The following is a 27,720-nucleotide window of genomic DNA, read 5'->3' as shown; positions in this document are numbered from 1 at the left end:
TGTCTGCGCTGTCACATGGGCCGCGGTGCGGGATTTAAGCGGGTCTCCGCAGGACATGCCGTGAGCGGCGCGCCGCAGCCCTGCCCGCAGCGGCAGCGCTCCGCCCGGCCGGGGATGCGGCTCTAGCGGCCCCGCGATGAGCGGCTCCTCCATGGCGAAGAGCGAGTCCCGCACTTCGCTGCTGAAGGCGGCGGGGAGCCGGCGGGCGGCGGGCGGCCAACCCCAGCCCCGCGGCAGCCGCGTCCGGGACGGCAAAGGACAAGGCGGGCAGATGGGGAGGGAGCTGAGCCAGGAGCAGCTCCCCGGGGAGCCCAGTGCCCGCAGGCCGCTCTGCCACCCAGGCGCCCAGGAGGACGGAGCGAGGGGCGCGGGGAAGCTGTCACATGGACGGGGGGAGACTCAGCCCGAGCCGGCGGAAGGAGGTCCAAGGAGAGGCGGCAGCAAGGAACCGGTGCGGACATCCAGGCAGCATCACCACCTCCCGCCGCACGCCAGCCACGGTCATCCCCAGGACCAGCATCAGCTCTCAGACAGGGATGGGGAGGAGGCAGAGGAGGACTTTTTCTTCAGTCACAGGCAGAGGTCCAGCAGAGAGTCCCTGAAGCTCTCGGAAGGCGCTTCACCTCTGTCCAAATCCAGCAGCAAGTGCTCCACCAAGTCCAGCGGCAGCGATCGGTCAGTGGAAGCGGATCCCCTCATCCAGCAGCTGCACCCCATGCTCAGCTCGGTCTTTGGCCAGGTAAGGGGCAAAGCGCCCCTCGCCACCCACCCCTCCCTCTCTTCCCACCCGCTTTCCCTCCGCGCCCCCTCCTCCTGCGGCTCACGGACCTTCGGCTCCTCGCTCCGGAGCCCCCCGCGCCCCCGGGCACAGCCCGCAGCTGTAAATGCACTGCTTCCTGGCCGCCCCTGCCGAACTTCTCCCGGCGCTGCGGCACGGCCGGGGGCGCTGCGGGGTCGGCCCCGAGGAGCGCTCCGCGCCGGGGACAGGGCGCGGGTCAGAACCCCCGGCGCCCGCCCGCCCCGCCGGGCGCTGCGGAGGGCGCTCTCGGTGGTGCTGACGGGGGAAGTGCGGTGCTTTTCCGGGGAAGTTGTGGCTCTGCCTGCTGAGGGTGAGAGTCAGAGAAGCGGGTTTTTAAAAGCTATTTACTTATTAGATTCCATCTCTCTGGCTCCCCGCCTTGCTTTGCTGTATTTGTTTACATCTCCTTATGGTACATTTCTGTACAATCAGCATATGAATCATTTCTGATGGCAGAAGCTGTCAGGAGAAGGTAGTGGGGAGGACGACAAAAAAAAAATCCTGACCCAATTCTGAAGCCTTCCCAGTCACTATGTTAGAATGGAACAGATGCTTTTGGTGTTTGCCAGCTCTTTTGGTACAAAGCTGTCGCTTTTAGCTGCTTTTGGTAGTGAAATTACCCAACACGGTTACCCTCTAAAAATGAAAAGGCAGAGGGAGACAAGCTTAAAATTTTCTTTTAGAGACATCTAGGGATGTTACTGGAAAATGTAATCTCTGGGAAGATTAATGTAACTGCAATCTTCCAGAAGCACAATTATAGGTATAAGCCAGTAGCCTGGGTGACTAAATTCCATCCAGCCCTGGAAATTATCAATTAAACCAGAATTATGATTTCTGGAGTTTGTTATCATTGAATCTTTTCTTTCTTTCTTGTCTTTCTCTCCTTTTTTCTCCTGCTTTTTTTTTTTTTTTTAATGCGTGTTTGGGAGGCTTTGCAGTAAACCCATTCAGACTGAGATTATGGAGAGAATTAGAAAATTTTTTGTAATTGGGTGGAAGGAGGTGATACACCCGTATGCTTAATATGGGACTGTTGTCTATTTTTGTTCATCTTGACTTCTCCAGATAAAAATCAAAGCACATCTGTTCTCTCCAAAGCACAACACTTTTCCATCCTCACCGCCAGTCTGCTGTTTAGGAATTTTACAGTTGTGTTTAACTTAAAACAAGTATTACCCTCCCTGTGCCAATGGTGCATCCAAAGTCTAGATTAAAATTTTATTGTCACAATAATGAAAAAGCCTGGTTAGAAGATTGACGCTCAACCAGGTTACAGAAAGCCATATTCCAGCCCCAGGCTTTGAAATGCATGTTCTTGGCTCTGACTTACGCTGTAGTTCTGAGCGAAGTGAAGATGTATCCAAGAAAAGATTTTAAGTCTATGGAGCTGTATGTTCCCAAAGCATCAGAAATACAAACAAATTCATGCCAGGTCTCCCACTCATGGAAACCTCTCTGGTTTTGAGCTCAGTACTTACCTGAACAGCAGCTTTATTTTAGCTGCTCTGCTGCTCGCATCCCAGTGCCAAAAGACATTTCTGAAAGCTGTACATGTAGAAAATTTACCTGTGGTGTTCAACAATCCCCTTTACTGGAATGAGAGTGATGCTATCCTAATTTTCACTTTTTCACTGAGTACATTGCACCAGTGCTTACACACACACACCAGCATCTTTCTTTTGGAGTGTAGTGTTATTTATTCCTTTTTCTCTCTGTATTCATCTCTTACTTGCTTTCTTTGAAGTAACTGTGACAGAATGAAAATTTAGTGGAGATTTTAGATCTGACTTTTAGGGCTGTAGTAGATCCCCCTGTACAGGGTCAAGATAGGGAACTATAATTGTTTATAATTTAGGGTACAAAAAGAGCTGGTTACATGAGATGCATGAAGATTTTTTGGTTTTTGGTTTTTGGGTTTTTTTTTGTTTTGGTTTGTTTTGTTTGGTTTTTTTTATTTTGTTTTTTTTTTGTAGTGATGTCACAATCCTGGGATGAATAAGGGCGCAGGGATAAGATGTGTGGAAATTCTGTCATGGTACAGAATTATACAAATTTTGTTTCTGTGAATGAAGAAATAAATGCTCAGCATTGTGTAAAAATGTGTGTGAAGGTTTGAAGCAGGCAAGGATTTACACCTGCAAGAGCCCAGTCTGCAGCCTAGGCTGTGGCAGGGTCATGGGTGCAGACATGTCCAGGGCTGCAATCTGAGGCTGCAGGTGCCGTAACACCAGTCTGCTCCACATTGTGATTAGAAGACAGCAATGGCTCAGCAGATAATTCATTTAATATGAAAACTTCTTTCTAGCCCACACAGCCCACTGTGAAACAGTTAAAACAGTAATTTTGCAGTACATAGGAGGGGAGCACAGCGATGCATATCACAGCAGCAGAGCACTGTGGTCTAGCAGCACCAAGTATATCTTGTTCCAGCTCTACAGATGTGGAACATCATCTCTCTGTTCCACGGTGGTGCAGTGATGTGGTCGCAGATGCAGACACTACAGTAGTACAATCAGATACACAGAAAAGATTGCAGGGATGACTCCATGGAGAATGTCATTATTGCAGTAACAGCAAAAAGGAGCAGTTTCAGGACTAGAGGGTTGTGTCTGAGCAAGACAGATTTGTAGCTGTGCAGAAAAAAAGACAGAGTGAAGGAAGAAGCGCCGTGTTTATATAACCAGCACAGCAATATAGTGCACTGTGGGTGTGTACTCCAGGAGAATGCTAAGATACTGCCAGGATACAGGATGCAGTGATATTTTATTAATTAGGCTTATGCTATATTGGTGCAGTGATGTTCTAATACCATTAAGCAGTAATACTCTTTTAGGATATTTTACCATTTTGTAATTGAGCGGTACAGGAATTAACAAAAGCAGGGTAGTGTAATGATGCATTAAGTATAAGCCAGGATGTCATCTTAGCCTAATGACATGTTTGCACACCGGCTCGGCACAGCAGCTGCAGAGCACTCTGCTGTGGACTTTATGCTGGGTTGGGATGCAGTGCGTGCAGCTCCGAGTGTCTGGAGAACACAGCACTGACAACGCAGTGGTGTGGTAACGCAATCCTGGGGCAGAGCAGAGATGTGATACTGGTGCCATGTGGTAGGAGTTTGGCAGTGCACGGGTGTGATAAGTGTGGAGTGTTGTAGCCTGACAGAAGAGTTTAGCAGTCTACTGATGTAGTAATACAATATTTCAGACAAGAGCCATTCTGTACAGCAGTGATCACTTCTGGTGTGATATTTGCAAAGGGCTGCGCTGATCTGACAGCACCATCCCGCTGTAGCAGAAGGCAGCAAATGAAGTATTACCACCATGCCACAGTTTTTGGAAGCACAGCTGAGTTAGCAAGAGGACAACACCACAGACTTACCTGGTGACAGTGAAGTGTGAGTATGGGCTGTTTTTATGCGGGACAGTGGGACAGTAGTGTCTTAAAGTGGTCTTACAGTGGTAGAAGCTCAGTGCAGTGTGAGAGCAGTGCTGTAACTCTCAGGTGTAGCTGGCAAGGGATGTGTGTATGATAATGCAGCAAAGTGGGAAAGAACAGGGAGCACAAGGAAGATGTTTCATGTAATTTTGGCTTGATAGGATAGTGTTGGAGTGGCCACGTGGCAAAAGTGAGTTGTGAAGCATAAAGGAGCATGCTTATTACCCCTGCAGAGCAGAAGAGCATGAGGGTCCTGTAAGTGTCTCTAGTGTGGCTACAGATGACAGTTCAGCAGGACGTTTGACCTTACCTCGGCAGGGAGACCAAGCTTCCTAAGCCTAGTAGGAGTCAGGCGAAGGGACTTGGCCGGAGTTCGAGAGTAAGGCTCAGCAGGACATTCGACACAGAAGAGGAGTAGTGACCCCTCAGCAGCTGGGATGGCTGTGAGGTGACAGTCTGGCAGTAAGACACAGTTTGTTAGCATCACAACAGTAACAACAGCAGCACAGAGACCGGGACAGCAGTGCGGTGGCAGCAGGACTGCAGTGCAAGTTTTGTGGCATTCCTGGGGCAGCCGTGATGTGGCTGCAATGCCCACGGTGCAGCAGCCGCTTGGCACCTGGCTCACCACGGCTCTGTACAGGGACTGCGGCACAGACAGACACCGGTTCTCATCGCCTCGTTCCTCCTGTGCCTCAGTGCTGGGCTAGCTGGCACCTTCGAGAAGATCTTTTTCCGGGCATTTGCTATGCAATATTAATTTGTAAGCGATCCTGCCATGTGAGACCTGAACGTTTTCAGAGCCGTTTAGCTTTCACACCCTACTTGACTGTTAAATTTTTCAGTGAAGTGATTCCCCAACAGTTTTCTGTCAATTGCCTCTGGTAGCATGGGGATCAAAGGGGTCAAACAATTGCTGTAGAGAATCATGAAATATTTACAGGGTTCTGCTGTTAGCACTCTGGCCAAAGGAGCTTTTGTATTTCTATTTGTACAGGAAGTTTAAAGCCTCTCCTGCACCATCTCCCATTCCTGATTTATTGTCAGTGTCCAAATTACCATTAAAATAGGGAAGGAATCATTCTGCATTTCCTGTGAAATTTTCCTTTTATTTTCCTGCTCCATCCCCCTTTATTCTTGAGCTTTACATCTTAACACATTTTAACGGACCTTACAGAAAACTGGGATGGCAGAAGTGGCCCCATTTTGAGACAGGAGGTGACCCCAGGCTGCCTGTGTGGAAAGCATGTCAAGAACTTTCTCCTCTGACCAGCCGAGAGCGTGTAGGGAGAAGATGCCTTGTTCAGCCTCTCACCTTTCTGGTCTTCTCATCTGCCAGATAACTGTTCCCTTCAGTGTCTTTGTCTTCAGCTGATTATAACAGGCATTTTGCCCAAGAGCAGTCACTGCATCAGGACCATTCTTGGAGATCCACCCGTGGAGATGCAGGAAGCCCTGGCCAGTCCTGCTAGGGTAGAGTGGCTCCTGGCTTAGTAATGGGAGTTTTCAGCTGGCCCTGTGTATTAGCAAGGGAGGCTGTGCCGTCTTGGGCTGCCCTGGAGCAGTGACGCCAGCAATAGAAACTTTCAGGTGTCACGTTGAGGGGTGGCGAGGTGAAGGTGAAAGGCCTGGGTTTCCAGGTGCTCATGTGCTGTGTTGTGCCTGTAAGGCAGGTGAAGCAGTGGCATGTCAGGGCTCGTGACAAACTGAGACAGTCTCTAACTAAACTGCTCATTAACACTGTTAAATCAGCACAGTAATTTGGGGTGAACAGACTTCTGGCTTAGCATGACTGACCGCCGAAGTGATGCTGGTCCCGTGGCACCGTCTTGGCTCGCGTGGAGTATGGAGCGTGAGTGAACATTAGGAGGCAGAAAAAACCCGGAGAAATGCCGTATCCTGCACCGACTATTCCTCCGTGTCTTATGGCACCTCTAAAGGCTCATACCGGCCCCAAAAGGGTCCCTGAGGGCGCAGGCGGAGAGGGGAGGGAGTCCCCATGGCCGCAGGAGGCACTCCCGCGGACAGCAGCATTCCCTGCGCTGCTGCCCGTCTCGCCGGGGCTCCCGGGATCGGCGCTGCGGGCGGCCTGTCCCGCACGCACTCCGCCGCGGGGCGCCGGGACAGCGGGGCTGCGGCGGCCCCGGCGCGCCCCCGCGCGGCCCCGCCGCCTCGGCCCGGGGCCCTTCCCCGCCCGGCGGAGCCGCCTTGACACGGACCCGCCGCGCTCTGGGCTCCCGGGGCATGCCCTGTCCCTGGGCCGCCCGTGAGTGTGTCAGACCCGGGGGGAGCCCCGCTGTTGCCGTGAAGAAGGCGAGAGCCGCTCCCAGCTGCGTATTCACAGGGGTCTGGAGGGCCCGTACAGCTTGCGTGCTTCCATCCCTGCATGATTTGCCACAGCCCATGTCCATGCATGTAGACTGACATAAAAAGCCTTCATATACATATCTTGTCTATGTACACACAGCCTGCTCGTGCAGTCTCTGCTAAATCTTCTGTGGGGCTACACAACCACCTCTGCACACGCTTATGCATTCCTGTGCTTAAAACATCGCTCGGCGTTTGTGTGCACACCTGCCTGCTGACACCTGGCACACCTTCCAAGGTAGGTCTAATGTTTTTACATGTAATGAACTCAGACACAGAGAAACACTGTTCCACTTGAGCCTATCCACTCAGTTTCCCTTTTGCTCAGCTTGGAGAAAAGTTCATCACATTTATTGCTTGTAAAGAGCTTGAGGGATGTGAGCCAGACATACAAAATCACTAAGGGGCTATGGATAAGCCTCCTTCCTGCAGTCGGTCTGCCAGCAAACATTAATCTTTGTCAGTGATTTACTTTTTAAACAAATCTGTTTTAAAAGGCTATAGAAAGACATCAAAATAAAACTAAGCTAAAAGAGCAGTCATTAAATATTCTGTTCATGAAATATACAGCAAGTATGATCTAATGCACTGAAATACACAAACCTTCTGGTTAGATTCAGTTTATCTTTGGAGAGGAGAAAAAAGCTTTCAGTAATAAATTAATCATCATTTATATAAGTCCACTGTCCATTTTGTTAAGCTTTACCACTTTGATTTTTATTTCATGCAATCCTCAGTTTCAACACAATGTCAGGGAAGTTTAGCTTTAGATGTAGTGGCTGGGCTGCGGATTGTCAGCAGAATTAGCTGTGATTCTTTGTAGCATTCCAGCTTCAGTAACTGTTTTTCCCTGATGCGTCCATGAGTGGTATTGATTTCCAATAACAAGCAGCTATATGGTGTGCATTCAGTAAAAGATGCCTAGCTAACTTTGGGCTCCATTTCAATAATCCTCTGACATTCCTGTGACCTTAGAGAGCAGCAGCAGTGTCCATGAACCTGAGTAATCCCTCAATCAAATGCCCCACTTAAAGGTAAAGAGCTGTCCTATCTATGGTCATATTTAGATTTTTAGTAGCTTTCTGCACCAGCATAAGACCATGAACTCAATGCTATCCATTAATTAAGACATTAGCAATATTCTAATATTTCTTCCACCCATTCTTCCCCTAGAGCACTTTGCATCTTGCAACCATCTGTGGAAGAAATACACAGCATTGTTTCATCCCACTGAGACAAAACACATTCTCTGCACTTGGAAGGAAACAGGCAACTGTGTAACGTTGGGAAGCATCATGTCACAACAGCTGAAGGCAGGAAGTAGAAAAACACCAGCAACCTCAATGTATTCTGCTGAAAAAAGACACAAAGGGTTTAGATACTTTGGGACCAGCTGTGTTGAGATATAGTCAGAGACCTGGGATACACAGTTTGGCCCTTTTAAAGGTGCTGTCAGGTCCTTACTCAAATTAGAAGAGAGAGGCATATCTCCGTTTTAGGGTGGCAAATCTCACTTAATGCTGCAAGGTTGGTTTGGAGTATTTGGTTGATATTGGTTTCCAGGCTTCTGCTCATCTGATGATCAGCCATGTTTTCAGTAGCACCTCAGTGTGCTAGCTAAATAGTGACCCCTTGTCCCTCTTATTTCCAAAGAGATGAGAGAGCTGGGCAGAATTAGCTGCTTTTGCAGTAGTCACATTTGGACAGAGTGCAACAAAATTCCTATATTCTGTAGCAAAGACAAGGAACCACGTAAGGTTTATTTTAAACAACCTCTGTGCTCCACATACACGACAAATCTTCACAGCAGCTTCTGAGCTGTCAAGTTTGTACTTGTCTTTTTGTAGCCCATTGATGATCTTTAGCATCATGATCAGCAAATATCCACAGTACATTGTGGTCTGGCCAACGCATCTCCTGCGTAGGAACTTGGAAGTTGGGCTAATGCAAAATACTTGTATCAGATCTGCAGGGAAGGTGTCAGGAGAAAGCACGTTCCCATCTATTTTCATCTAATGCAGAATGAAAGCCAGCTATTTACAGACAGAGCGGTTCTAAACAGAAGCTGACAGGCAGTCCAGGCTTTGTTACCTTGAGAGGGATAGAAAATATCCATGGTCTTTTTAATAAACATTCTGTTGTTTGTGATTGATTATGATCCAATTGCTCTAATGGAGGAGAATATTATGCACAGCATGAGTCAGCAACACTTTCCTCCTAGAACAGCTGATAGCAGAGAAAGTTCCCAAACTCTCTGCAGAATTCCTCTCCCTAGATGAGAACCTGGACTGCATCCACTACTACCTGCTCATGCCTCCCCTTGAGATGGACCTGTACTTGTCTGACTGGCATATGGAACCATCCAAAGTTCATTTGAGTTTAGAAAACACAACTCAAGGTGCAGCAAAAGCACTTGGGAGCTGATGCAGAAGAAGAAACTGAAATCAGTCACAGAAGTTCATAGTGCCAGTGCATGTTCAGTGGTTGGGAGCTTCAAAATGAGGTCCTTGACTGAACTGGCAACAGGAGGATGTTGCCTAATCCAAATGGCTCATCTGAGTTCATTCAGTAAACAAGACAGTTTCTGTAAAACTGTATATTCCTGTAAAATAGAGACCTGTAGCCACCAGATAAAGGGTTATTGGAAGCAGATTTGAAAGCTACTAATCCATGTGTGCACTCTCCACTCTGTCATAGTAAAAAGTACAACAAAAATACCTGCCTTGTTAGGATAAAAAAGTAAGGGGATTATTTTAATATAGTAAATTTTTGAAGCAATTAATGGGCTTTTGATAGAACTATGGAATTCAGTGAAAAGGTACTAGGAAAGAGTTTTCCTGCTTTACTATACAATACCATTACCTACTGACATTGCCCTGTAGCAGTATTTATGTTGTGTTGAGAACAATGATGTAATGTTCCAGCACATGAAGGACTGTGCACTGAAACAGGCCTAGCATCTGAACAATCCCCATACAAATCCATACTTCCACTGAAAATTTTTGCCAAGCAAAGCTACAGTTTGATAAGCAATTACATGCTTTGGGTTGATTTTGTTCTTTCTGTTGTGTCTGTTGGATATTTGCTGCCACTGGATAAAGCTTCTGGCACCTGCCAAGTGATTGGCTATGAGGAGTTCCAACATTTTCCTATGAAATGAGCATTTCTGCCAAAGGTGCCAGCCTAAAGCACAGCACTGCTGCTTTTTAAAGTATCCAGACATATTAAACCACCTAAATAATTCCATGTTCAATGCCAAGTCAGCCAGCCTTCTCCCTTCCATGTGCTCAGGTCAGTCAGTGTGCCAAATGCTTCTTTCCCATGAGCTGACACCTTGCTCTGTGCCGAGCTGCATCCCTTGAGGTCTCTGCTCTCCACCTTGGGCCTCGGGAGAATGGGAGGGATGCATGAACAGCAGCAAGACCTGCATTTCACAAAGTTCTTACAGATTTTTAGAAAGTTTACAACAGAGACACAGACCTTAAAAGAACAGTGTGATTGCCACAAAGAACAGTGTGGGAAAACCAGTATACATGCGTGTGCAGCCCTCCCACATGCATACTGACTACCCCAGATATAGGCATACCCACAGATCAGCACCTACACAGAAATGTTTCTGACACACTTATTCTCAGCATCTTATTCTCTTACAGCAGCATCAGTTGGAGGAAGGGAGAAAATATGCTCCTTCTTAACCTAATCTTCTGATGACCTTTCTGCCAACTCCACTTTCCTTGCCTATCTTTAAGCTACCTGTGATGGTGATGGGAACAAGATCCCACTATAGAAAGATTTTCCTCCTCAGAGCTCAGCAGGGGCTGTCTGCTAGATTGTGGTGTCCTGCCCAGTTGCTCTTAAGACAGTCAAGGTAAATAAGGAGATAAAAAATTGTTTATGATTGCATCTCTTGGGCCTCTTGCAGCTCCACTAAAGTTCTTACAGAGTTGAAGGATTGTGACTGTTCTCCAAACCTGGTGCACATGGGCTCCTATTCCCTCTTCCCTTCCTGCCAAGCCTGGCAGGAGGTCTCAGCCCTCTCACTCTGCCCTGCACATTTCCTACCACTGCCTGTAACTGTAGGGAAAAAAGCTGGAGAGTAGGCAAACACAGCAATGGCTGTAGCTGGCTCTGAATGCTCTGGTACAAGACAGTATTTAGAGAGTCACCATCTTGTTGAGAGGCTTTTAGAGCTCAGTAAGACACACTCCACAGCTGTATTCCAAAGCTATCCCACAATAGTCTGGGAACTGTGATGGATTTTTCTGGCAGGAGGCGTCTGACTCCTTTCTTCACCTCCCTCTCTCTGGGCAATGTGGGAGATGGGCACTTCTCAGTTGCAGGGTGTTCCTGGCCTCTGTGCTTCCTGTCAGGGAGAAAGATTCATTAGCAGCAGAAAGGCAATTCTCTCTCCTTTCTGCTCTGGAATTGAAGTCATTTGTCTCAGGAAGGAGCCCAGGCACTTCACTCGCTGTGTGGCAGCTTCTGCTCAAGGGACACAAGCACTTCGTCAATAAACAAGGAGCCTGGGGGATGGCTCCAGATGACAGAGGACATTATTAATGACTGGCACTTTGTCAGAGGGTAGATCAGCCTCCCATTAGCTGCCTTAAGAGGGGAAAGAGAAATAGGTCTAAAGATGGAAGCCTGAGAGCAGTTGGGAGTTTCAGCATCCTTCTGCAAAGACCACACTGCAAGGCCCAGGGCTGGCACAGCCCCCAGGGAGTGACTGTATTTTTCCTCAGCATCTCCTGCAACAGCAGGAGACAGGCCCAGCTCTGGAAGAGTTTTGCTTTCCACCCTAGCATGGGTGGGCTCTGTTATGGACGTCTTCCCCTCTGTCCCACTCTCAGTCAGCCCTGGGTACAAGGGGTGTCTTCCAGCATGTCCTGCTGCAGTTTCATGTTTTGGAGAGCCTGTGGACCTTTGTGGAGCTCCTACCAACATAATTTAATAAAGAAGGCATTGAGGGAATCTGAGAGGAGGCTGTCCCACTGTCTTCACTCTTGGGAAGCTGTTAGTAAAAGGAAGAGCAATAAACACCATTCCCTATGGCCATGCACTTCTGTCTGTGACTAACTGGAGAAGCTGTGGACTTTTGTCATACTTAGACTCTTAGACTCATCTCCTTAGGTGGAAGAAGCCTCTAAGCTCTAAAGCAACTCTTGAGTCACCTTAGAATCATACTTAATTTGCCACAGCACCATCAGGGTGGAAGGAGAAATCCGTGCTTTGTTTTGACATTGGCAGTTCATCCTTCTCTGTCCTACAGCCCTAGAGCTGCCAGGAGAGTGAATCCTTGGCTCCTTCACAAAAAGCATATGGTGCAAGTACTCAGCCTGTGGAGCAGGTCTTTGTAGAAGCTTTTGTTTGGAACCACACTTGCAAACAAAGATGTGAAATCTTTCAGCCCAACACCCGAGTGTCCAACCAGCCTGCTGAAAAACAGGGTGTAAGATCAGTGTCATCCTGGTCTCCAAGGTGTTTGAAGGAAGTAGCTCTTCATACTTCTTATCACAGTGGAGTTGCAGCTGTGGTGCCTTCACAGCTAAAGGTGCATTCACTGTCCTGCTCAGATACTATTGCCTGAGTGCAATTATGTGGTTTTTATGCAATTTAAATCTCTTCAGACTGAATGTTTTTATGCTCAGCCTGAGATCAGGAGAAAATATACTGGGGACTCATCCCTTTTCTTTCAGAGATTATTCTACACTACAGGCATAAAGTCCAAAGTTTAGAGCCACCTCTAGGCTCAGGTGCCTCTGATTTATTCCAGGACTTGGGCTCTTGAAAATGAAATTAATGGATCTCACATCAAATTTCTTTGATTCACATTATCTTACCTGTTTAGATTTAAGAGTCAGGTCTGAGCCCATCTTCGGCAGACTTGTGTGGGTTAAACTGACAATTGATTTTTACTTGCAGAAAGCTGGAGAAACTTTACTGCAAGAGTGGCTCAATGTCTCTCCCTTGTGGTTAAATATTACTGTCCTGGGGCTGAGAGTGTTGTAGCGTCCCAGGACAGTTGTCTCCAGGCTTGCTTCCACTGTGACAGAAAAAAAATCAGACACTTCTAGCTCTGCTGGTATTTATAAGCTGAAACAGGTCTCACCCAAGTAAATTTCTGCTCCGAAACAAGCTCTGGTCTGCTCCAAGCCCCTAAGTGGATTGCCTTCTGGCCAGCCTAGCGCTGTGGTGATTGAAAAGCTGAGAAGAGTTAGAAGGGGGGTGGGTAGGGATGCAGTGTTCAGAGGCTGTGTGGACCCAAACTAGCTAGATTCACGGAACTCATCACTGAAATCACTTCTTGCATTGCCTCTCTGTTTTAATTCTCCCTGAAACAGCCCTCTCCTATGAGCGAAACAATCTTGCCTGCAGATTGAGGGGGGTGGGAGGGATTTGAACATTAATCTGATGTAGATTATACATCCGCCTCCCTCTCTCCCCCCTTCTCACTCACTCTCTCTCTCCCTCTCTCTCCCTCTCTTTCTGTCTGTTTCTCTCCCCTCCCTCTCCTTCCTGCTTCATCTCTTCAAGAAAGTGAACATAAAGTAAAATACGGAGAGAGAGAGGCAGAGAGAGAAAAAGCTCCCTGAAGAGGGAAAGCCCCAGCAGCCAGTAGCTGTTTGGATTTGCCTGGTGCTGCCTTTCTTGCTTTGCTCCCAAGGAATACCTTTAATGGGATCAATTGCTTCAGTTCCTTTATAACCAAGTCCACCGGAAAGGCAGCCTCAACATATTATGGGCAACTGTGTGAAGTCTCCTCTGAGAAACCTCTCTAAAAAGGTATGTTCCCGGAATCAAAATGCGCTGTGCATTTCCAGCCCTGCTTCTTGGGATGGGTGACATTGTGGGCAGATGAGAATGGGAGGTGGGAGAAACACAGAGATGAGTATGAAGGATTCAGTTTCTTCACCAGACTTTTTCTGTAAGAGCTGCTCATGCAAGTGCAGCCAGTAGAGCCCAGGATGCTGAGAGCCATAATATGTATAAATAAATGTGTGTGTAGGCTTGTGTCCTGCTCACTGTGTGTGTACAGCTCTCCTCTGGGTACTTGCAAACATGTGCTTGTTGATGTGCACAGTGTGCTGACACACTTCTGTCAGGGCATCTTGATGTGTGGGTGTATGTGTGAGCTTGTGCGTGTGCACGTGCTTTGGCTGAGAGTTACCTGCTTGAGTAATCACGTGTGTCATGGGTGTAGGGACATTTATGCATGTGTAGTGAAGGGTCACGAGTCTGCACAAGTTGCCATTGCTGTGTAAGAGTATGCACACCTATGGGCCCATCTGAGGTACATGTGTGTCCTTAGCTCTTTACATCTCTGCATGGCATCCCGAGTGCCTGAGCAGGTTTGCTCTGAGTGCAGAAGTGGAGCATTTCTGTCTATCACACACATGCCCTTGCTTGTATGGTTCTGTGTGTGCTCACCTGCTGGTGCATGTCCTCACAGAAGTCTGTGTGTAGACATGCACATGTTTTTATGCCTGTCCATCCTTGCATATGAAACAATTTGGTTTTTTGGTATGTGTTTGGATACAGAAGCATGTTCTTCTCTCTGTTCTGCTCGTCCATGCATCTGCTTGTGAGTGGATACACTGTGTGTTTGTGCATCATGTTGCACATCAGTGTGGCCCGTGTGTCTACATGCTTGGGCCCAGCTGGACTTCATCTGCGAGCTGCCACGTGTTCTGTTAGGATTCAGCCCACAGTCTATTCTGCTGAGGTTTTGCAGTGGTCCTGGGGCAAACTAGATCCAGGAATAATTCTGCTGTTATGGACTGGGTTGAAATGAGAATGACATGCCCCAGAAACATTTTCTGTTTGACTGAGGAAGCTCTTACAGCACTGTGTACCTGTCAACCACACGGTTCTCACTTGGCATTGCTGCAAATCTAACAGCTCAGCAAAAAGCTATGTAGTTCATTCTCCATGATAAAGTTATGCTGATCATCCAAAGTATTGCAATGAGATGCTGCCTCTGTGGAGACCTTCACAACAGTGAAATGCCACTGCCATCAAGATGCTTTATCCAGGAAATCTTACCACCTGGGAAAGCTTCTCTGTGAGGGAGCTGTCTGGGAGAGGACCTCCATTGTGAAGTTTCTTTTGGCTGCATTTTGGCCTCTTCTGTATAGAAACACAATTTACTTGTTATCTTGGCTGCTGTAAAGAAAGCCAGTAATGGCACAGTGTTGCTGTGGGGGAGCTGGGGTACTTGATGAGGGAATTCATTACCAAGCAGTTAGGCATTGCTGAGACCAGACCTAGGTCAGGGTGACCTGCAGGGAGATGTAGAAATAGCTGAGGTTCACCCAAATATTGCACATATGAAAAATGAACTTGGTTGCTTGTAGGTTGCCTTCAACTTGGAATAAAGGGAGTTGGCTGCAGCTGTACAAGGCGATTACAATTAAAGTCTGACAGGTAGCCAGGTTGCTTGAATTGAAATAGATTCAAGAACCTGTAAATTGTGTTGTCAGTCTTTGAAGTAATTTATGGTTTTATTCCTAAAAGCTGCTTCGAATAACTCACTTTGTGCCCACTTACAAGGCCTGGGATGTCAGGACTGAAGATCAAAAGTTGTTGCAAAGCTGAATTAGAAAATTTCTCAGACATCAGTCTAGTGAGCTATGAAATAAGGCACTTATCCTGACAGGTCCTGGTACTCGGCCATTCTTTTCATCACAACACGCATGATAATAGTGGAGACTTTGCAGATCAGTCTTAATATTTCCCAGTTTCACTTGGCTGTTATATGATCCCAGTAGTTTTTCTCAGATTTTACTTTGAGCAAACTCATTTTGCTGAACTGTTAAAGAGGAGGGACTGCAGACAACTTGCATGGAAGCTGCTCTTAGAGTGACAGTCTGAACTCTTGAATACATTATTTCAACCCAAAATTTGGGGTTCACTCCCAGGCACCAGCTGGCTTGATCTAGGTATAGATGACACCAGATTACCTTGCTTGTTCAAGCTTTGACTCCCTGTCTTTTGCTGGAAGCTTCAGTTTCCTGTTGTCACGATGTTCCCGCAAGTGACTCTGGAAGCTATCCTGGCTGCTTTTCCCTCCAAGAGATACTGCAGTTGGGATTGAGGCCCCTCTTGGCTTGCTGTTCTGCAAAGTCCCTCTGACACTCAGGCCCAAAATGAAGTGAATCCTGATGTGCTTCTGCTGTGCAGAAATCAAAAGCTTTGACATCCAGGTCCCTCACTTTACCACACCTCTCCACCACTATGGTCGTCTCTAAATCAACCAGGTCTCTTCCCACTCCATAATCTGCTGGTCTGACACAGCCAAGAGCTGGACTTGTCCAGGGAGGTTAATGGTCCTTCACTAAGAAAGGACTGGGAAAGCCTGATCTCCCCAGTCCTATTCTTGCATTGTCTTTGTCATGCACACTGCTGTTTTCCCCTGTAACGGGTGGCTGATGTTTCTTTACCCCATACCAATATCACAGCTCCCTTGCCCTCTCTTCTGCGATGTAGAAGGAGCATGGTGAAGGGAACCTGAGTGGATATTTTCAGAAGAACCTGTAAGACTGCTGGCAGAGGGAACACTGAATTCCATAAATCCTGCCTGCAGTGACAGGGCAGGGCAGGGAGCCTTGCTGAGATGTTCACCTTGGTATTCTGGCACTGCAGCAGTTTGTCTGGTCACAGTCCCCAGTGGCTCAACTGTTTATCAAAATGGCAACCTCTATTGAGACAGAAAAATAATGGGGTGACTATTATGAGGTACTGCTGTATAGCTTGGTAATAAACTATTGACTGGAAGTGTCAGCAAATGAGCATTTGGGGCTGTAGGGTTTTGCATCCTTCATGTGGCTTCACTGGAAGTAAACACAGAACTGATGTGGGGCATTGAAGGGATTCATATTATTTGGTATATTAAACTGAAAAATGTGCCAGGAAATAAAGCTGATAATTTTGAAAATATATTGTACTGATGTCACAAAGCTGTGTAGCTCAACACAGATGTCTTGACATTTAGCTGAGCTAGTAATATGCCATTTGTGGATGGATGCCCATCTTTTGGTTTTTTAAGGACAAATGTCCTAGGTGTCAGAAATAATCAGAGACCGATTCCTTTCTCAGCCACGACTGCAATGAAAATGCTTTTCTGCTTCATAATTTTCTTTCTCCCTGGCTTGCTTTTTGAGTTATTTTTGTTTTGATGCTTGATATTCACATGACATTATACATGAGCAGATTGGTGTAAGACTGTGTACAAAAAGGCAAATTACAAACCATGCATGCAATGTAATAGCACATGGCAGACACAGCAAGTAGATACAATAGTCTCAGACAAGTATGAATGGGGGGTGTTTGTGTCTGGTCTTTTAGCCTGAAAATTTACCTCAGGCTTTCAGGAAAGGGTTAATAGAGACACTGACAAGTGACAGAGCTTCTCTGATCACCCCTGGGAGTACTGGCTGTAAAAGTAGAATCATTCCTGAAGAGAAATCTAATGTATGATTAATGTTTATTCTGTAAAACCAAGGGTCCTGTGGGTAGTGTTGGCTTTTTATAGCTGCATGGGAATATCAGGATAAGAGTTTTTTTGCAGAGCTAGGGAAATGCATTTCTATAAAAGGAAAGCAGCGCCTCCTTATAAAATCCAGTGCTGGATTCTGTTCTGGAGCCTTAGCTTAGCAGGACGTGTGCACTTAGAAAACGTGCAATTGCAAACACTCAAAAATGTCGTGCCCGTGTCTGATCTCCACTTTGGGACTTCAGTGATTAAAAGAGGCCAAGGCAATAAGTGCCTCAAACCGTGAGGATGTAACTAATTAGTAGCTGCACAAGGCAGCGTGAGCCTGCAGTTGGCAGGGCCACCTGATGCTGTAAATGGTCTTCTGGAAACGTGATCAAGCGTGTGATGCTGTGTTGCTGTGTTGCTGTGCCTGGCTTTGTGCAGGCTCTGCCTGGTCTCCTGGGGATGCCCTGGCCAAGCCGGCAGGTTGGTTTGCCCGGGGCACGGGCTGGCACACGTACTGTTAAGTCGGGATGTGCTTGTCCTTTGCAGCTCGTTCAAGGCAGTGTTAACTCGGGCTGATTGTGGGAGCGTGGCACTTTGGGCTGTGTCTGGGTAGATGTGAGCAGCGCTGAGAGTTTGATGTAATTTCAAAGAGAAATTCTCGTGGTTGGTTGTTCTTTCAGCTTTTGAAAGCGAACTCCTGGACTTACTGCTTCTGTACAAATCCTAATAAGCCGGGGGGGGGCGGGGGGACGCAGTGTGCACCAGATGAAAGAAATTTAGCAATTATGTCTCTGCGAGGCGGTTCAGTAAAACTTCAGAGGAACGAGATGGGGAGGTAACATCCTCTGTTGTGTTGTTTGCTTGCTGCTGGTTGGCTGGGAAGATCCGCCATGACGAGAAGACGAGCTATAAAGCTGTCCAGACGAGCGAAGAGGGGTCGTCGGCTGGCGAGTACCAGGGTCCGCTCATGGTGCTGGCCCAGAACTGCGCCGTCATGCACAACCTGCTGGGGCCAGCATGCATCTTCCTGAGGAAGGGCTTCGCAGAAAACAGGCAGCCTGTACGTAAGTTACACCCAGCGGGGCGAGACACGCACAAAGCCATGTGGACGCGAGTCGGGGATGCGGAGCCGCCCCCGTGCTCCGTCTGCGTGGAGCTCTGTAACTCCCAGCCCTGGATCTCGAGCATCCCGGCTCCAGCTCCAAGTGCAAATACAGTCACAGGCAAATGTCTAACCTGAAGGATGTGCACGTACCCTTGTGCCTAAATACCAAGAAAGGAGGATTCTAAACTTGCAGCTATGGAAAATAGATCCAAACCTACACTCGAGTAACCATAATATGAATTCAGGAAAAGAACTTCATGACTTGCATAATCATATGGACTTTTCCTGAGCCCAGTTCTTAAAGCTATTTTTCCAGCAAGACACCCATCTCTCATTCCCAGCTCAGATTAGCATTTAGAGCCTAAATTGCCAGTTAAATACAAATCAGGGCATCTGTATTGGGAACAAGCTGTCCATATTTGATACTGTTCCTACCAGTTCAAGGTGAGCACGCTAGTATCAGCAGATACAAGCAGACAGCTGCCTCCTCACAGATACCCAGACACAACCTCTTGTGCATTGGCATACCTAGCCTGGCACTGCATCAATCCCAGCCAGTTAAACTGAGGAACATCAGGCTATCCTTGTATTTGCAAATAGTGCCAGGCTACCAAATGTTATTACCCTCCCACACGGAGAGAGAGAAATAGCAAAACCACTTCATTCAGTCACTCCTATTGAAACTAGGTGTTCATATGCATCCGATGTATGTATTTGTATACAAACAATAAAAATATGTGCTTGTATGTATGCACCCCAATACTGTGTCTTTACAGGAACTAAAAGATATTTTTGCCCCCAAACATTCTACCTCTACAATAACATGAATTTAATGACAAACAGAATTTAATATGATTAACACGCCTTTTATGGATATGTATGAGCGAATACGTGCATTGTCAGATATTCACCCAGTGCCTTGCATGTTCTTGTGCTGAAACAAAGCTCACCCCAATTGCCTCAGAACCAGAGGTTTATTGCCTCTGTAAGAAACCTGTGCTTTACTTGTGTGTTGATATGCTCATCTACAGCTGTAGGAGACATGTAGGTTTTTATTTTTGAAAACTCTGCTTCAACCTGCAACTCAAAAAAGAGTAATTATGTGTCATTATTGATCAAAAAAAGGCTTTTGTTCTTCCTAACCTTCAGCCATTAAGTGATCACACAGTCCCTGTGCCAAATCACTGAAACATGAAGCACACTCTTGCACAAGTACACTTGCTGACCTGCACAGAGCCACCTGTCACAGGAGATAGGTCCAGCTCCCTAGTGGACAGCTGGACAAGTGTCCATCCTGCTTAGGCCATGGAAGCTCCCTGTACCCTGAGAGGTCTCCAAAATAGGATTAGTGATGTCTCTAAGTACCCTGATGTAGAATAAGTGCATCTAATACATAGCTTTACTTTTACTGACTCTCTAGGCCGACAGGGTTTCTTGTACATAGAACAGAAATAAATGAGGGTAAGACCATTAAGTATAATGGACTCTCTGGGGGTCACCTCTGCTCATATCTAGGATCTAAACTCTTGGAATAGTTTTGTTTCTTTTCTCATATATTTTCCGAAAGCTTTAGAGAGATTCAGCACATTTTATCTCAAGCAATTTTACTCCTTAATAATTTTAGGGGATCTTTCAAATTTAAAACAGAAAACCTCTTCCTGATGTTAGTTATCACTTGAGTCAGATGTTTGGAGGGACATAAACCCTCCCCCTCCTTCTGCATTTGCAATCTCTGGCAAATGCAAATTCTTTGGTGTGCAAAATTAGAGCCAGTGCTGAAGCCCCCACTTCTGACAAGTGTCACTGATGTCAATTACAATGTGTTCTTCAGTGAGGGAGGAGGAGGAGGAGGATGGTCTTGTGAGGACTGTGCTGGAGGAGGGCCTGGATCCTACCCTGGCCACTCTCACAAGACAGCAGCTACCACGGGTGAGTCATGGCACCCTTTGCACCACAGCACTGGTGCTCACAGCCCTGCACCTGCTGTGCACCCAGCCACTATCTCCAGGGATCAGTGTTTGCAGTCTCTGGAATAAAGTGCACAAGGTGCTGGAACTTATAATGGGTGTTTTTTTCTGTTATTTTGCCTAAGGTAGGAGGGCAATTATGCCTCCTGCATCCGGTCTGAGGAGTTTGAATTGTTTTATTACTTGGTATTGATGAAAGCAGAACAAATGGGATGACATGTTTGAAAATACCAGGTCTGTGAAGGATGAAACGGCAGAGCCAACACGCTCTGACAGTTCCATCCAGCACAGAGATGCCTCTGGGAAGGTTATGAGTGGCAAGCTGGTCATTTCTCTGGCACAGCCCACTTCTGCACAGACATAATCCAGTGTGCGTCCTAGTTTGCTATGCACTCTGAGCAGCTGCCATTAGAGTTTCCAGAGGAGCCTGTGGTTAAATAGCAAAGAATCATCCTTCTCAAATGGATCAAAGGCACCGTCTCTAGACACATGTGGTGATGCTGGAGGACACCTGGAAGGCAAGGAGAAACTCCTCACAGTTGAGAGGAAAAGCTGAGAGTGAGACGACAAAAGAGATCGCGTTTCCGTGTTTCCAAATTCTCAGATGTTTTGGATTTGCCTGGGAGCCATGAGATGAATTAGAAAGAGCATTTAAACCAGAAAGCAGTGCATTTCCATGCTCATATCTTCTTCCTGGTGCAGTGTTGGACTTTCCTATACTCTTATATCCTCCCCCTTCTTCAGAGAAATTCAAATTGGATGTTTGAAGTTGCAGTGTTTCCTGAACATGGTGAATCCTTGTCCTGTTTCATTTGTAGATGACCTTGATGATGGATATGTTGTGTGTCTGCCTTCATGACTGGTTTCAAAATGCTTGTATATGGAGTTGAGGCTGGAGGGAAGGGGGAAGTTACTACCTTTTTTTGGGGACAGACTGTAGGAGACATCACTGAGACATTGACTGTGAGAAACCTCATGGCTGTTGCTGTCCTGCCAGAAGGACAGAGATCAAGCAGTGATCTGAGCAGATGATGGTCTAGACCTGCTGGTTACAAGGACTGCTTCCAGCTGCTTTGATCTGTGTGTGTCAGCGGGAGTGGCAGTAGAAATACAATCAGAGCTCCAGAGGAGATCATAACTGCTACAGGGACAGTCTCTGCTCCAGAACTTGGTGCTGGGGAATGATGAAGCAGCTTCATGAAGGTGCCAATAATACCATCAGTGGGGAGGCCATAAACCATGCTGTGTTGGTCCAGGTCTATTCTGTTCAGGGACCACCTGTCATCCCTCTGTCCACCAGATGAGAGGGAGAGGGGCTTGCAGAGAAATGTGTGCAGATTAACACCCCTCTCTTTGGGAAGGAAAGCTGGGAAGCCTTCCTAGGTAGATGGTATTAAACATGTCATCACCTTCTTGTTTCTTCTCTCACTCTCTGGCTTGTTCCAGAATCCTTTGTACCAACAAGTGCTATTTTGAAACTATGTTTGTGGTCAATGAATGTCTTTAACATAATGTGTTCTCTTTTTGCAGGATAGAGAACTGCGTCCAGAAGAAATTGAAGGTAAAATTTGTTGCTCCTTCTTTGTCCTCTTTCTCCCTGCCCAGTGAAAACCTATTGGCTGGCCCTTTCATGGTGGTCCCCATGGGTTAAAATGATTTGGGGCAAATCAAGGGAGATGATTACTAGAATAATTCCTGGAAACCCCAGCAAAAGAAATAATGTATAAAATTGAAAGAGTTCTGACTGTGAAGGAATTTGCATCCATTCAATATTCTTCAGGGTGAGAGGATAAATAAGTAATGGGATATTGGCTGTGAGAGAACTGCTGTCCCTCCAGCTCCCACAGAAAATGTTGTGGAGCATGATACTATAATATGGCTCCAATGAAGCTGTCTTACCTGCTAATCCCCACAGTGAGAGGTATATAATAGATGCAGAGGTAAATGTTGGAAAAACATACTAGTTGCAGTTGCTTTAGGGAGCACAGTTTAGCAATGAGAAGCATTTGTGACACTCATAGTCCAAGCAAGCTTTCCAGCCAGGAATGGGCCAGCAGCACTACTGACAGAAGGGCTTAACTTTGCTCCAGTCATTGCCTCATGTAGGGAGATCTGGTGGGAAAATACTGAGTATCTTAAGAGAGTTTGGCTTCATAAAGTGCTGTTTATTCTGGGGAGTTTTCTTGGAAAAGGTCTTTCAAGCTGTCACTGACAATATTGTTCTTCCTTTCCTGCAGAATTAAGAGAAGCCTTTAAGGAGTTTGATAAAGACAAGGATGGGTTTATTAACTGCAGGGACCTGGGGAACTGCATGCGGACCATGGGCTACATGCCTACTGAGATGGAGCTAATAGAGCTATCCCAGCAGATCAACATGAACTGTGAGTAATAGACACCCAGCTGTACCTGCCTGTTGCTGCTGCACCCTACATCATTGCCTCAGGCTCTCGGTCTCTGGCTGCCTCTTTTCTTTTGGATTTTTCCCCTCTTCTTTGGTTCTGATTTTCACTTCTTATCATCTCTCCTGTTTGTGGTCCCTAGAAGTCGATGCCTTTGTTTTTGCTTATCAAAGAAACTGTGTGGTCTGTACTGTATATGGGAACAGTGAGTGGAAGGGTTGTCCTTCTAGCTTATGTTGTCAGGTGTAAAACTGCCCTTAATGTGTGCTGTCAGGCACTGGTGCACAGGTTCTGTGTGTTGTCACATTGAAGCTGCTGTCAGATGGTGTCGGATTGAAGAGCAAGCCTGGGAAGATGGGGATGCTTCATTTAGATGGGTGATGGATGGGCTGTTGGTCTGTGGTGGTTTTTTGTGTATCTGCTGTGTGCCTGGGGATAGGCCATGAGCGAGCTGTGCTGGCAGCATCAGATGGGAGCATCTGCTGCAGTCATGGAAAAATGTGGCAAATGCATCTGATTCACTGTAACTGTGTTTGTGACCCTTGTCTTTCACCATCGTTTTTGTCAGCTCTCATCTGTGGCAGGGCAGGGTATCACCCTCAGCCATATGGGGAGAAGCATATTTAATGTATGTTATTTCTGACATGGGATTATGTTAAAAGGACAAATTACTTGGTCAAGGAAAGGAGAACAGCTGTAACGTATTCAACCAGTCACACACAAAAGCAGCTGATAACCCTGGCACACAAGTGCTTGGGAATTTGAGAGTGTTGCTGACAGCTCTCAGGGCACTAACAAGTAAAAGTACTAATACAATGAATAAACAGTTGGACATACATCAGCTGCTGTAATGGAGCAGGACTGCACCACTGCTGCAGGGCACTGCCCGGCTCTGCAGGAACATCATGCTGTGCCCTTGCTATGCCCTTTGGCACAGGCGCAGCAGAGTGTTGCTATAAGCACTAGAACGATCAAGCCTCTGATATGTACTATGTGATGCAATAAGGGTGTGACAGTCCATGGCAGCCTAGGATGGAATAGCTTGGGCTCATTCTGCCCAGCCCATAATGCAGAAAATACCTCTCCTTTTCCTTCCACTGTCCCACACCTTCTGTGCTTTGCTTCCTGAAGGGCCAAGTGCTCTCTGAGGCACACAGAAATGCAAAGTGAGTCCTGGTCTTGGCTAACTTATGGAATTCTTACACACAATCTTTCATCTTGTCCCAAGTGGGTGGCCATGTGGATTTTGAAGATTTTGTTGAGCTGATGGGACCAAAACTTCTAGCGGAGACTGCAGACATGATTGGTGTAAAAGAACTCCGTGATGCCTTCAGAGAGGTGAGTGATCTCTTGCGCGTGCCCCCAGAGAGGTGAGCAACACAAGACAGGATAGAGAGAAGACCCACTGGAGAAGAGAAGAGGAGGAGGAGAGAGCAGCACAGTGGAAGATCTAGAAAGAGCCCAGTCAGGCATGGAATAAGGGAAGAGCAGAGAATATTGCTAAGATAAGGGAACTCTTGAGGCAAGGAAAAGAAAAGAAAAGCTGGTGCAGACACAGCATTTGCAAGGATTTTCTGAGGAGAAAAGACAGACTGGATCCAAAAGACACTCAAAGAAGAAAAAGGAGGGACTTGGAAGGAATGGAGAAAATACAGGGCACTCAGGAGCAAGACAATACAAAAACCAATCCAGAGCAATATCTGTTTCCATTAACTGTATTTCCCCTGCTGGTATTTTTCATGTACTTGCAGTTTGACACCAATGGAGATGGGGAAATCAGCACCAGTGAGCTGCGAGAAGCCATGAAAAAACTTCTAGGGCAGCAGGTGGGTCACCGGGATATTGAAGAGATCATCCGGGACGTGGATTTGAATGGAGATGGGCGTGTTGATTTTGAAGGTGAGAAGGGATTGATGCTCACTGTCCATCTCTCCTGGTGTGAGTCAGTTTCAAATCAGAAGCTGAAGACTTGCATGCTCAGATCCCAGGGTTCTGAAATATGGAGAAAAAATAACTTTATTTTTTCAGTCAGATGAATTGTTCATTTGTGTATCATCTCTTGCTTCATCTCAGGTTCGATTGGATCTCCATAATTCTAGCATGATAAGAGATAAAATGGGATTTTCTTTATTTAAATCTATTGCAAGAGCTGTGGGGTGGCTGAATTGCTTTGGAGAATGCATTGCACCTTCCATTTCCTCTGGCTCACCTTTGTTATATGGCTTTACAGAGAATTTGTTTCTGTGTCTTTATGCCAGAAGATGGTCACATGCTAGCTGTGCTCACTAAGGCTGCAGATATCTGATCCATAGGTGTCATGTTAAATCCTAGAGATAATTAATTTCTTCTCACACTTTTCATGCCAGAAGGTCTTTGAAAAATAAGAGTGGTTAGGCTACTATCCTAGCCATTAGCTGTGGCAGGAGCAATATTAATAGAGCCCAGGGTTTCTGGCAAGGAAGAAGCTGATATCAGACAGCTAAGAAGATGTAAGAGCTGGAAGGTGTGAGAGTGTGGCAGGCTGCTTTTTCCCCTGGTAGCAATCCAAATGTCCCTTTTGCAGTAAGGGTGAAGTACAGGAACTATAAAATTAAAGTAAAATTGACATAATTTTTTTGGCTCAGCTGTATTCCTGGGTCTCCTACATGACAAAGCATCTCAGTCCTCAGGATTACTGAAGCCTCTGAGGGCTTTGAAAATATTAGAATACCACCAGTGTTTTCGTAGAAAGTATCTGGTAGCTGTGGTTGTTCTAATGCACTGGCTAATTACAGACAGTAGCTCTCCTTGTTTCCCACAGCTAAATTATGTTAGACAGCTAAAATACATGAAATGCTATCCCAGTATCAATTTCTCTGTGAGTTACCACTTTAGTTGTCAAAGGACACTTCTATCAATGGAAAAGGAGAAGTCAAGGGGGTAATTTCCACTGCCCTCCTCTTTACAGAGTCATTAGTTCTTCAGCAATTCAAGTGCAGAATGAAAACACATTTATATTTGATGGCATTTACACTCATTTTGAACAATTGCAATTGTCTTCAAAAACTGCAAGGTAGTCAAGAAATAGATCCAGGGTATCCTTACAGTTAACATGTATCTTTAAATACAAGAAGTCCCTTAAAGTGAACTTTTCTCTGCAAGAATGCCAGTATAGATACTGGCACAACTCTCATGCTTTCCCACACTGGTATCTCTGTGAAGTGGCAAGTTTGCTAAGAAATCATACTGTGTTCCCAAAACTGTAAATCAAGGTTCCCTGAAGTTACAGTGAAGGGAGACAATGCTTGCTGTAGTGTTGCACAAAGAGTTGCTTGTGCAAACAAGACCGTAGGTGTCTGGGAAGGAGTCCAAGGCAATGAATTGACCTGCTGGAGGGATCTTATCACCATATCTAATGCAAGGACTAAAGCCCATGTTGTGGGAGCTCTCAGGGCCAGTTTTGGAGCACACAGACTTTGCTGGCAGCCTGGGGACTCCCATTCTCACCCTGGCTGCTTGCTGTCTCCAGTGAATGAGAGCTGGGCTGGAGACCATGGATGCCTTCTGGTTCAGGGCTGTCTTGTGTTGTTGGTTGCAGAGTTTGTTCGCATGATGTCCCGTTGAAGATTATTCTCATCTAAAGAAGAATCAGCACCTTAGAGAGGGCAGAAGAGGACCTAGATGGAGCATCTAGCCCCGATGTTCCTACACGAAGGTTTATCGGCTGGCTGCAATTTGGACATTGCAAGATGACCTGCTGCTCCTCCCTCATGGTGGTCCCCATGCCCCTCCACCCTTTCACACTGTGAAAGACTTGCAACTTCCTACAACTGGAACCATTCCTTGAAGAAGATTGCAGGAAACTGCAGGGCCAGGACTTGCCATGATGCTTTCATGGAATATTTGCAACTTTAGACTCCTCCTCCCCAGCTTTATTCTCCCACCAGCTGCTGCAAAGCAAAAGCAGGAGAAATCCTCTTGGCTTGGTGGATGAGAGCAAAGCCATTGGGACTGGTGGCAGCCTCAGGGCGTGCTCTGCACTTCTGGGTTTCCCTTGGTGAACCGTATCTGTGTTTGCTGTCTCAGTGTGTGTCTTATCTGTGTGGAGTTATTTATGCTTCCCCAACACTTATTTGCACCTCCTGTGGTTATGTTTACCAAAAGTAAATTCAAATATATGTCTTGCAAGGGGAAAGTGATAAATATGCACGTTGAAATGATGTGGAGCCTGGATGTCCCTGTGAGAGGTTGTGACCGGCCTGGGGGAGAGGGCTTGGGCAGATGCACACCCCAGTGTCTGCACCAGGATCCAGAGGCAAGTCCTTGCTGCAGAAAGGGGAGTCAGTGCTGGCCACTAAGTCTGTGTCAGGACTCTGCCCTCCTTCCTGCTGTCCCCAAGGGGCCTGGAGGTACCTCACAGTGAGGGGAGTGTGAAGGGTCCCCATCTCTGCATCCCCTCCACTGGCATGGGCACAGGTGAGAGCCCCTGCAGTATCGTGGGAAGGAGCAATGGGAGAAAGGGCCCAGAGGGGAGCTGGGTGGGAAGGGGATAGGCAGCAGTAGCCCACCTCACCCTTTTCAGCTCATTCTAAACACAACTGTGAGCACATGTATGGTGGGGCCATGCTGTGAGAACTGAGATGTAATTCCACTGGTGCTGGGGATTGGCTGAGAGCCTCTTTGTGTAGCAGTGCCCGGCTCTCCGACCTCTTCACACTCAGAAATGCTGCACATGTCTGCAATAGTGACGACAGTAGCCTCCAGGCCCTACCAGCTGCTTCCAGGCACATCAGATCTTACCTTCCTTTCCCCAGGATGCTCCCAACCTACCTCTCCTTTCCCCTACTCTACCAGACCTACAGTTGTTTCCTTCGTCTATGCAAAGGCTCAGTCACAAATTGCCAGGATTAATTTCTGTTTGGTTTCAAAGGGCACTATCATCACTGTGTGTTTCTTGGTGTGACTGGGAACTGTTTTCCTCTTGGTTGCCTCCTTACTGAAACTGGGAGGTCAAGGACCAGTATCTTCCTGCTTCTTCCATCTGAATCTTTCACTTCCAAGGTCCTCTATCAGATTTTTGGGGTCCACAAATCCATGTCCGAAAGGAATATTTTCTCTTCTGCTTTCCTGTTGCTGTGCCAACCAGCTGTAGTGATGGCTGATGCTCCAGTGACAGAAAAATG

The 27,720-nt window shown here is 46.7% G+C and overlaps 1 protein-coding gene across 3 annotated transcripts; it reads left to right on the top strand.

Moving 5' to 3' along the window:
- On the top strand, positions 1-26,757 carry CABP1 (calcium binding protein 1). Of its 3 annotated transcripts, XM_021549832.3 has the most exons (8): positions 629-739; positions 13,142-13,390; positions 17,971-18,147; positions 21,690-21,720; positions 22,397-22,540; positions 23,787-23,896; positions 24,310-24,457; positions 26,136-26,757. In XM_021549832.3, exons 2-8 carry the CDS (start codon positions 13,346-13,348, stop codon positions 26,159-26,161), a joined length of 681 nt encoding a protein of 226 aa, XP_021405507.1. In that variant the 5' UTR covers positions 629-739; positions 13,142-13,345; the 3' UTR covers positions 26,162-26,757. The 3 variants fall into 3 exon arrangements, with proteins under 3 accessions (XP_021405505.1, XP_021405506.1, XP_021405507.1); XM_021549830.3 differs by lacking the exon at positions 13,142-13,390 and having other exon boundaries at positions 1-739; XM_021549831.3 differs by lacking the exons at positions 13,142-13,390; positions 17,971-18,147 and having other exon boundaries at positions 1-739.
- Positions 26,758-27,720: the final 963 nt, after the last annotated feature.

The sequence above is a fragment of the Lonchura striata genome, chromosome 18 (genome assembly GCF_046129695.1).
Source record: "Lonchura striata isolate bLonStr1 chromosome 18, bLonStr1.mat, whole genome shotgun sequence".
Lineage (NCBI taxonomy): Eukaryota > Metazoa > Chordata > Aves > Passeriformes > Estrildidae > Lonchura > Lonchura striata.
Note: the sequence above shows the minus strand (reverse complement) of the source record. Positions and strands in the feature narration are given on the sequence as shown.